The sequence below is a fragment of the Acanthopagrus latus genome, chromosome 4 (assembly GCF_904848185.1).
Source record: "Acanthopagrus latus isolate v.2019 chromosome 4, fAcaLat1.1, whole genome shotgun sequence".
Taxonomy (NCBI): Eukaryota; Metazoa; Chordata; class Actinopteri; order Spariformes; family Sparidae; genus Acanthopagrus; species Acanthopagrus latus.
Genome location: NC_051042.1, coordinates 24,633,671 through 24,645,472, shown reverse-complemented (window position 1 = coordinate 24,645,472; position 11,802 = coordinate 24,633,671). Strand labels below are relative to the sequence as shown.

Here is an 11,802-nt window from a genome sequence, read left to right as displayed (position 1 = left end):
ATGAACAGAAATTAACCAAATCACTCTTGAAGGCGAGAGCTCCACGTTGATCCGGGACATAGCGCAGCTTCACGGCGGCTTCGTGTGTGCGGTGCTCGGGACGGGACTGCCCGCCTGCTCCGGTCGCTCGCTCGCTCGCTCCCTCGCTCGCTCGCTCGGTGGGTCGGACCCAGGCTGCTATGATGTGCGTCCGCTGCTCCACGAAGCTCCGTCGGGGAAGTGAATCTTTCACCGGATGATGGACAGGAACTACCCGACCTCCAGCTTTGCGGACGCGCTGGCTCCACCAGCACAGACCGTAGCTTCTTGGGCCTATGACCGCAGCACAGCTAGTGTCAAGCCAAGGTAAAAGATGCAGGAGAGGGCACCTTACGAAGGAAACGTTGGTGATGGAAGGGCCTAGTTTAAGTATAGGGGTCCTTGTTGTTACGGGAAACACTGGCGGAACCGGGCAAATGTCGTAATTTAGTGGGAGTTGTGGCGGCTTTGACTTGTCAGTGGTTTGGTAGCCGCCTGATAGTTAACTGTCGCCCACCTTGCTAGTTTTGGCTAGCACACCGTACCAGCAGCATGGTCCTGTACAGAGTTGGTCCACACCAGAGATTAATTTATTCAATAATTCTACGAAGTTGAGCAGCTAGGCAGCCAAAACTGTCCTTTTATCGGCCTGTTTTCTTCACCCACAGGTGCTCAGCAAAGCCAAAACAAGATAGGTAATTAGCCACCGATGCTAGTCATGTCAGTTATGGCACTTCAAATAAGTGGTGCATAAGTTAGCTATTGGTGTTGTTACCTAAGAGTTATGGGGCGACGTGTCCGAGGCTGCATATTTGTCTTTATTTGAGTTTGGAGAGTAGTAGGTACGGTTTACTTTGTATTTTATGTAGTAGCACAAAGTAGTTGTAACCTATCAAAGTTGGAAAACACAGTAGCTCAAGACTGTAAGATCATGTCTTACTACCTAATATGCTAACAAAAAGGTACCATACTTCATGACAAAGTTGTAGTTTCTGCCATAGAGAAGTCATGTAGTGCCCAGTGTGCTTCCTTTGTAAGCAATGATTAATAGGATGATCCATAAAATGAGGTTAAGGAGAGAATCAAAGCGTTCAACAATTTAGATATGTCTGTGATTGATAGTAAATTGAAGTAAAATATACCTTATACAGGTTAGAAAATGCTGAGATTAACTCGGTTCCCTTGTGTCATATCAGAATGACCCAAATAGCTTTGGTTTGTGGCTGTTGACTGACTAAAAATAGACTGATGGATTGGCACTTGCTTTTGCTATAATTGCATAATAGATCAACCATGAAATGATCGGTGGCCACTTTAGTAGGTGCACCTGTAAAAATCTGGCCTACAATTCTACTTATTACGAAGATGCTAATGTTCAGTTTAGATCGAGGATGTCAAAGAGGTAATGATTTAACTACATGTTTATTATTTAGGTTGTAGTTTGAAGTGGTGTTGCACTGGCCTGCATTATATTATGACATGTTTTTATGTTGTTAAGCCCGCCCAATTTATAAACACAAGGGGAGGAAAAAATATTAAAAACACATTTCACTATAATGCAGTCCAGCACAATAGCACCACTAACTGTGACCTTAATTACAAACATGCAGTTTAATTAACGTCTCTCCAGCACTGTCAACAAAAACCCTTGCAGAAATCTGTGCAGCAGTGACTATATATTAAGCTTAGTTATTTATTGTTGAAAATTAATAGTCAAATAGCAGAGAAGACTTGCATAATAAAACATTTTTGGCTTGTGTATGAGGCTGTTGAAGGGACCAGAAAAAGAGGCGGATGACTCTTCTTCACCTCACTCTTCCACAGATGTTTACCTTCTGGCAAAAAAGAGAACGCACTGGCTCGAGCTGGCTGCATCTGATTACCTCAGAATTTATTTTCTGTTTCCTATGAATTTTCTCCCTGGAGAGACAAAGATATATGTCAGAGATTCAACTTTTCTCCCTAATTGGCTCAGGCTAACTTGATTACACTTGACTTTGACAGTGTGAACAGCCATTCAGATTTTTTACAAGTAAGAATTATGAACTCAAGCTGCTGGTTATTCCCACTCAGATGAATATAACTTAAATTTTATGTTTTAGTTAATCTGTTTGTATATACACTGGACACATATAGAGTGTGTGGTTGATTCTCATTATGAACTCTTTGTAGCTAGTGTGTTACTCAGTAAACAGCCAAGACTTTACAGAGTTAATACATAACAACAAGCATGCTGTGTGTCAAGTGAGGTCACGGATTTGGGTCGTACATAGTCGCGTGCGTCACTGCTGTTGTGGAGATGAGAGCTCTCGTGTTTTTGTTTGTTGATGCAGTTCCAGTTATGGTGCAGCACACCTTGATGCAGAGCTCCTCCAGCGGCAAGGCTACACATCCACCCACCAGCTCCCCACCTACACTACATCACACCTTCCTGCTGCAGCAGGTGAGTTATTAATACAATACACACAGGAGGGCCAGTTCACCCAGATTTCAATAAGCCTACCTTGACAACCTACACCCCAATGTCTCATATGCAACCAATCAAAATGGTGGATTTATATGTAATTTCATTTGTGGTACACAAAACTATATTTAAAAAAAAAAAAGTAATTTAGCCGGACAGCACATGGGCCTTGCTGTAGCTGAGTGATAATTGAGGCAGTTTCTTCAGTAGAAACTAGTTCCTCACTTCTATTTTTTAGGCCTGTTGTTTGAAATATTTGAAACAAACTAAATTCATTCCACTTTTTATTGTATTAGGATGGAGGCATAAATCACAGAAGCAGATGTCACAGAACACAATTGTCTGCATGAGTAGTTACTACAGCTTGACCAATACAAGATTTTTGCAGTTTGGGTGAACTATTGGTAACCCTTTTAAGGCTCTTATTTACTTGGCACATCAGACAGATTGTATTTACTCAGTGCCAATTTCTGTTGTTATCCCTCTTTTCCCCTTGTTCCTGTCAACAGCACTTGACTCAAGCAGTAATACTTCTGAGAACTCAATCATGAGCTTCCTGTCAGCCATGGAGTCTAGAAGCCTTCAGGCTGGTCCTGTTAGTGCCTCACTGCTTCCTCCTTTCAGACCCCCATCATGGCCTGCTGGTGAGAACAAACAGCCTCATTCACTGGTTTAATTACACATTACTTACTGCAGTTTTGCCAGATAATCCCATTGTACCGTGTGTGTAGGCCTTTAATTTTTACTCAACCTAACCTGAATAATTTAATTTATACATGGTATGGTGAAATATATTCACTGATGAAGCCTCACCAAGGATCTAATCATGATCTAATCAATGAATCTACACTTCAAAGTCCAGAATGATATTGTGTATCAAACTAGGTAACGTTACACATTAACCTGTATTAAAGGATGGACAGATACAACAAAAGATTTAAATAACCTCAAGTTACCTGTAGATCTTGGTGACAATTAAAGAAAATCTGCATTATGTGATCTGATAAAAAGATAAAATATGTAAATATTCTGAACTATTGAAGCAATTGGCATTAGCACATTTTGTATTGATACTGATACTGCATAATATAATCAATGCAGACAGGGCTGAAACATGGAACTTTGGCCCTTAAACACCTGGACAAAAACTTTACTGAATTTACAGAGATTAACAAAATGTAGTTGCTTACTGATGTTTCTTTGTTTATCACAACTATTGTGTATATGCTCGGATAATATGATTTCAATTTTCCTGTCCTTATATTGTCTCTTGTATTCAACACAGGTACCAATTCATCCACCACTGAACTGTATTTGACCGGTGCCCTACCTTCAACTGCCACTTTCCCCTCTCCTGCTGCTTTGTCGTCCTATCAGCACGCTGGTGCCTACCCTTCCAGGAGTTACGCTACCAACCCTTCCTTGGCTCTCCAGGATCCTGCCTTCAGCACTTCCACCAACGGCCTCTTTTCTCACCATGACCCCCTTCTCCATTTAAAACCAGGCCAGACAGTGCTCCCCACTGCACTGGCTTTCAACCATCTCTCTGCCCCCTCTTTGGGCTCGACTTTGCCTGTCCAGTCCTCCACGTACCGCTCAGCCCAGGAGTCAGCCCCACACCTTCTGCAACCCCAGTTCAGCTTGCTGCCTTCTACCCTGCCAACCCCTCATGGTGCACCTCAACCCTATGGGGCCACGGTTTTCTCGGGCTCAATTGAAAGAGCTCTTCAGCGTGAATGTAGTGTGATCAAACACCACCAGAGGCCTTCCAGCAGCCATGTGGCCTCCGAGCAATTGCCTAATTCAGAGCACTCCTTACAGGGGTACTTTGGCTCTGGCAGTGAAGTGGATGTGTCCTACCAGCAGGACCCATCCCGTCAGACTCCAGTGTCCTGCAGCCCTTCCACAGGAGTAGATTCCTCTCAAGGGGTCAATCGTGCTCCACAACCCAAAACTGACTCTGTAACTCAAGCTTATTCGTCCAGTACTTTGCAGAAGTCTAAAGACTGCCCTTCCAAACTAGCTGAAGAGCGTCACGAGCACTCTCAGAACCATACAAGAAGCTCTCCTGAGCATTATTCCCCCCCTGGACAGAAGCAGAACTCAGTGATTGCTAATCAGCAGTCAGCCCAGCTATCAAACCTGATGTCGAGTAGTCTGTCTCAACCCTACATCACCCCCCACACCCAGTCACAACCCACTCATTCCACCTCAGACAAACTCTCACCCCTTTACAAGACTTTGCCTTCCCTCTCCAGCCAGTCTGACAATGTGGCATCTGTAAGTCAGGCTCTTGTTTACTCTTCCAGTCCTGGGCTAAGCCAGGAGCAGGACATCCAGTATGGAGCCCAGGTCCAGGGCTTGTGTCAGGGGAATCTCTCTGAGAGCTACCCCACATCCCACACTCAGGGTGCCTCAGATGTGACTTTTACATCTCAGTCACAGGGGCAGGCTTTGGTGACTCGGTCTCAGAGCTATGCCACAGGACAATCTCTTAACCAGTCCCTTAACTCATCTTACTCACCCACATGTGTGCGGAGTCTGTCCTCATCAAATTCTACACAGGACTACTCTTTGATGCAGGCCTCACTGGGAGCTAAAACACATGACACACTGTCCCAGCAGCAGACACAGCCCCATAAATATGTTTTGTCTGCACCTTTGCCAACCTACTCTTCAACTGCTCAAGCCTTACAGAATAACATCAGATCCTCAGTACAGGACATAAAGCCAACATATGGCAAACAGAAACTTGAAGAGCTTCCTATCCAGGACATTGATGCTCTTCAGCAGGCATCTATGGAGGCTTCTGCTGCAGCTAACAGCATGTCCGCTCACAACAATGTCATCTATGTTGTTTCAAAAATGGACGATCATAACAAAACACAAAGCGTCATTCGAAGCAATTCACGTTCTGATGACCACCTCATGGGACTGGGTCATGCAAACGCAACACAGGGAAAGGCCGAAAGGATGGGTGCTCTGAGTCAACAGCACATTCATCTAAGTGGTACCAATGGTCAGGAAACTGTCAACATGAAAACCCAAAACTCCAGTATTATATCTTCACACGGACCCCTCAGCTCAGAACAGCTCAAGCAACACGCTCTCCAACTCAAATCTCCTGAGCCACATCAACAAAACCACCAGAATCATAGTCAGTCCCAGAGCCAGACCCCGTCAGCCCACCCCCAATTTATCACCGTCCCTAGCACTCAGGTTCTTCTTGATCATAACCAGATGATTCTGCTCCAGCAGCCCCTTGTCCACCATGGTCAAAACGCATCAAAGGTGGTATCGGTACAAGGTATCCAGCCAGTTCAAGATCTGGGCCCTGTTCATGTGCAGTATCTTCACATGAATCGAGAACTGCTGGGTCCCAGTGTCACAGAAAACCAGAGTCAGCAGGGCACAGTAGTGTCTGAACAGAGCTCAGGGTGCTCTGATTCTTCTAAACACCACTACAGCCCGTCGGCAAGTCAGCCAACAAATGATGCCAAGAACCACTTTGCTCTCAACTCCATTTGCTTCCCTGACTCCATGTTACTTGCAGATGACAGAAATATTTTGTCAAATGTTGATGACATCCTGGCTGCCACTGTAGCAGCCTGTGGCGTCACGCCACAAGACTTTGTCAAAGCTACATCCTCTGCTGAGGCTGAAATGGCAGTGATGGCGAGCCCAGTTGATTCTAAAGGTCACTTCCAGACTGTGGATATAAGGCACATGTCACCCAGTTTCTCTTCAGCACAACATCAAATTATCACCAACACTAACTCCCATACCATGACTATGACTCTAAATGGAGCTCATATGGCTACAGATTGTCAGGGTCAGTCTGTTCACCATAACAGCACCTCTGAGCTAGACACAAATGGAGATGGAGGGAGCTCTGAGAATGACTATCACTTAGCCGGGCAGGTGTATGACCCCTCAGGTGTCCAGAACAGAGTTAAAGGGAATGCAAAGTGTATTAAAACAGAGGATGGCCTCATGGAAGGCCTAGGTGGTGAAGACTTTCCCAAGAAGAAGGCTCGCTCTAAGTCGCTGACCAAACCAGGTGGTCCTGAGGAGGATAGTGGACAGGCTAGACCAGCCAAGCGCACTGTGCAAACAAAGCGGCAAAACTCCAGGGGTAGTGATGTCAGCTCACCATCTTCCTTGCAAAGTGTGTATGATGGTTGTCCGCAGCAGGAGAGAATCAGGCAGAAGATCCGTGAGGTGGAAGAGAAACAGCCAGAGGTCAAAACTGGCTTCATCGGGTCCTTCCTTGACTTCATCAAATCTGGACCCAAACAGCAATACTCTCCAAGTCCTACACGAACTATTAGTCGCCCAAGAAAGCCCTGCACGGTGTCCAAACCACTGCCTTGTGCTTTACCAGCATTGCCACCCAAACTGCAGACTTTGCCCGGGCCCTTGATTCCCCAGGAGAGCCCAGTGGTGAGCACCCAGCAGAAACGTCTGGATGAAGATCTGCAAAAGAACCTCGAGACTCTGCCGTCATTCAGCTCGGATGAAGAGGAGAACACTGGGAAGAACCAGGCCCTGAGGAACAGCATCAGCTCAGCGCTTTCAGCTCTGGATGAATCTTCAGATCGGAAAAGCAGGACAGGTAATAACATCAATTATTCCAGAAAGAGTTTGTTTATATGGTAATATTCATTGTTTGTGTACTTGAGGGCTTTTTGATCTTGTGTGATGCGCATCTGGAATTACTTGATATCGTACACTTGAAGAGTCCAGTTATTACTTTCAGGCAATGTTTTTCTTCAACACATTCATATATTTGCTACTCTTCTACAGACAACCAAATGCCTGTTTCCATGATGAAGCCAGACCAAGTTCCCACCATGCCACGCATTGTCACAGAGGCCTGTTTGGCCCAGGACGTCAGTCCTATGTTGACAAAAAACGCTGCCATTGGAGGAACTGTGTTTGCAGCCAAAGAGGGGACCAAAGCAACTCCACCGGGCGAGTTGGCTGTGCGGTTGGTCAGCGTGGCCATCGAGGGACTGACTGATGAGGAGCTGTCAGACAGCGGAGGAGAGGGAATGTACCGTGAGAGAGACGAGTTTGTCGTCAGGAATGAGGATATCGAAACCTTGAAGGTACACCCAGGAAAAATGTGGACAGAATATTATTCTATGAAACATGGATTTTTGGGAGCAGAACTAATCTGTTTCCTTGTGGCAGTGTAATGGATCATTTTTTTTAATGATACATCTGTGTCTTAACCCAAAATTGTGGAAGGATAGATCTTATACTCATTACTGAACACGTACTTTCTGTTCTGCCTGTTCTGTTCCATTGTGTTTTCAGGTGACGATGAGAACAGGCAGTGAACCTCCAGCCATCTGGAAGGTCCAGAAGGCTCTTCTACAGAAATTTGTGCCTGAGTTGAGAGATGGAAAGAGAGTCTTCTCAGCTACAAACAGTGTAAGTAAAAGTAGACATACTAATACCCATGTGTGCTTGGAGGAAAGTGTCATCATTCAAATTCCTTCTTTCTTTTTTTTTCTTTGACCTGTAACATTGTCTCTTTTTTGTGTGATTGTAGTATCTTGGATATTTTGGTGATGCCAAGGCCATGTACCAGAGGGTATATGTGAAGTTCTTGGACACAGTTAACAAAAGGGAGTATGTACGAGTTTGTAGTCGAAAGCCACGCTGCAAACCTATGAATTCACTAAGGTACGTTCAGAGTGCTGATCTATGTTATTCAGCTGTTTTTTTAAAAAAAAAACATGACTCCTCAGTGATATCACGTTCTTTGTTCTGGCTCTCAGGGGTGTTCAGGTGAAGACTTTGCTGGGCTTGACAGCCACCCCTCCTTCAGTCTCCCAAAGCCAAAAGCCTCGACCCAAACAACCTAAGCCCAGGGCAGAGCCACCGCCGAAGAAAAGGAGGAAATGGAAGGAGGAGTTTTCACCCACCGCCTCGGGATCATCAGCAGAAGATGATGGTGGGACATTTTTTTTATTACATGTAGTTTGGATATAAGCTGCTATCACTGCAGGCTAAATTTAATCTCACTTATGCCCTTCTGAACTTTCATCTCTCTCACAAACGCACTCTCAGAGTTAAACCCTCCAGTGCCGTTTGCTTCACGCCTCCTCAACACACGAACCATGAAGGAGACGTTCAAGAGCTTTGTGGAGCTGCTCATCAGCATTGCCTTAGATGAAGATGTAATGATAGCTCTTGAGAGAGCAAACGGTGAGTGAATAGACTGCTACAGTTTTCTATTGAGCTGTTGTCTTAATAGTAGGCCAACAAATGAACTAAGATATGTTTTGGCTTCTTTTAGATGAGTTGCTGTTGCCACATATGAAAAGAGTCGATGGGATGATCACTGACAACAGGAAACGCCTGCTTCACAAACTGCACATAGGACAGGTCCTGAAGGTGAGTGTGTCTTTGAAACTCCATCTTGTGGTATTTCTTGAAGATATTTTTAAAACTATGACTGCAATGTATGAAACTAGTGCTGCGTTCTGTTGCAAGTTGGTATTTACAAGTCGCTGGTTACAACCTCCAATTTACCTCCCAGTGAATCTGCTCAAATAGACATGGACGCTTGCTGCAAACAGGCGTTTACTACAGACTAATACTTCACTTTCTACAAAAATAAACACTAAAGTAACAGAGTAATTGTTTACTATGTGTACTGTTGCCTGATGCCACGTTTATTTATGTCAATGAACTTGAGCTTAGTGGGTATCTGACTTGGAATTCCGACCTAGATGACTGCTCCACTGCACTTTTCCATGTCGGAGGTAGTTTTTTTTTTTTTTGCCATGCAAAGGAATGCAGCAGTAGTGACGCTCATGTTCTGTCTTCAGACGGCTCTCGACAATTTCCCAGAGATCTCAGTGGTGACCGAACTGAAGAAGGATGGGGAAACCCCGGCCTTTAAGGTGCGTCTCAGTGGGAAGGCCTACAACAAGAAGACGATGAAGCCCTACAAGATGCCTAATAAAGTGCCACAGGTGAGACAAGATAACATTCTGGTAAACTTCACTGTGTTGTCAATAGATGTCCAGCAGAGGGCACAATGTCACTATGTTGTGTTCTCTGCTCGGTCCTTTACTCTGTGGAGCACTTAAGCTAATGCTCCCTTCCCTGTCATGTCGACTAATGCTTGAAAAGAAGTAGCATTTTCAAATGTCCTTTAAGAGTGTTTTAAGCCATTGCCTTTTCTCTTTCCAGGAGTATACAGTGGATCAGCAGAGAACACAGTGGTTCTCTTTGTACCACTCTTTGCAGCACTACAAGTACCACACGTACCTCATGTGTAAGGATGAGGTGAGACATTTTTGTACATGTGCATGCCTGCTGTGCTAGGTCAGTGTAGATTTTATTCTCTGTCAAGTAATGATTTCCAGGTTCGATGATGCAAATTGCGAGTGAAACATCTGAGCTCTTTACAAGATGTTTTGCGTTTGTGTTCCGGCCCTCCAGATCGCATCTCTGCGGGTGCAGGCAGGGGACCTGGGGCAGGAGGAGACGGTACAGAAGTGTCTGCAGAATGGAGCTTGGGTGGAGGGGCTCTTTGATCGCTTTGGAGAGCTAATCAATCAAGTGCAGCAGGCCTGCCGATGATCCAGCCTTGACTTTGGTTTAAAACAAAGTCCAACACTTACAAACAAGAGGATGCCTCCAGCTCAAAATGGCAGCAGAGAAGGATGGAGTGAGTCTCTCCTTCCAGCCACAGAGAGATTTGAATCAGGGATCTGTGAACCGACTTGCCTGAAAGACATTTCGGGGGCCTTGAAGTGGCAGCAGGTGAACAGCAGGACAGCAGCAATGGATATGGTCTTCTTTGCTGCATCCCAGCAGAAAGCAGAAACTTGATCAACAGAGGGCAAGGACATTGTTTTTGGAAGCGTTTTGGAATACTTCCACTTGATGCTACTCCTAGTCTTTTTAGGTTTTTGTAGTTACAAGCTCACTTTTATGGGCCTTTTCATAGATTCATATAATTTTTTAAATCTTTTTTTTTTTTTTTTTTTTTTTTAGTTAAATGCCAGATCATAACCAGTGAGTATGCACTAGATAGAAAGCAGTCGGCATAGTAAGTAGAGCACAGCAAATAAAAATGCAGAAATCTGATTTCCTACCTTTACAAAAAGCCTTCGTCAATCATTTGATAACTAGGCTCACATACAGAGAAGCTGATTTATTGTAAAAAATAAAAATATCTCTATATATTATATATAACCGTAGTTATATACTGTTTGTAAAACATCCATTTTGTAATGGAGCGTCAACTTATATATAATGTACATTTTGTATAAAAGAAAAGCGAGGTGGGAACTGCAGCAAATCTCTTAAGGAAGAATTTAGTACCTATATACTGTATCTATATTGTGCTTTAACTTTTGTGCTTCAGACACCCCTTTGCTTCTACGATGCAAGTCAGTGCCGATCCAGTACTGCTTTTTATGAATTTTTGTTAATCAAATATTACTACCTTGACTTATCAGAGGGTGAGATGAAACAAACAAAAGTTGTCTTTATACTCCTTTACACACATAGCCCACATTTTCTGACAAATAGATATATATTTTTCACAGAAGTAAATATTGTTATGTTCTCTTGTTCAATACAATTTCTGAGACTTTTTTCATTGTTTTTTCACAGTTTTCCAAAACGGACTCTTTATATGTCAGTTACCAGTTTTATGCTTTCAAAAAATAATCTTGTCCTTTTCAGATGCAGTTTGTAAATAAAGTGCAGCATGTAGTAGGTGTCTGCTTTGGTATGTTTTGTCTGAGGTGGTTAATGGGGCCTCACCGCATATTATTTTAGCATCAGCAACACATTGATGTTGCCACACGGTCTTTCACCACTCCATGATAACTTCCACCTTGTGCAACATTACACGCATAGCCTCTGATCAACTACTCACATTATCTGGTGGAAATTTGTGTATGTTTTTCATATCGCCATTTGTCAGAAAAACAATGTCAGTTTTTTTCCAATACTGTGCAGCCCTAGTGTTTAACATCTTACAATTCCAATTGTCTAGGCCTCAAGTGTGGCTGAGTTTTGAAAATGCTGTAGCAGCATCGAAGGTCTTAGCTTCGAAGAGTGGTTCTCAAAGTGAGGGATGGACCCCCTGGGGGACACAGAGCCACCCATGGGGAATTAAACTAAGTAGAATGAATATGATATATATAAAGTGTAGATAAAGAGAGTTTAATCCCACTAAAATTCAACCTGGACCCTCTTTTAAATTGCTTCTGCTGTCATTGTTAACAACTGATAAAAAGCCTTGAAGCAGGGGGCGTGAAGTTCTTTTTGGTCATGCCAGA

At 43.8% G+C, this 11,802-nt stretch overlaps 1 protein-coding gene across 1 annotated transcript; it reads left to right on the top strand.

The window, feature by feature from the left end:
* The first annotated feature begins 235 nt into the window (after positions 1 to 235).
* On the top strand, positions 236 to 11,235 carry qser1 (glutamine and serine rich 1). The gene is made up of 13 exons (XM_037095804.1): positions 236 to 345; positions 2,352 to 2,461; positions 2,992 to 3,126; positions 3,768 to 7,097; positions 7,289 to 7,593; positions 7,805 to 7,921; positions 8,043 to 8,176; positions 8,272 to 8,447; positions 8,564 to 8,701; positions 8,793 to 8,890; positions 9,328 to 9,474; positions 9,695 to 9,790; positions 9,947 to 11,235. Exons 1-13 carry the CDS (start codon positions 236 to 238, stop codon positions 10,085 to 10,087), a joined length of 5,037 nt encoding a protein of 1,678 aa, XP_036951699.1. The 3' UTR covers positions 10,088 to 11,235.
* The last annotated feature ends 567 nt before the right edge of the window (positions 11,236 to 11,802 follow it).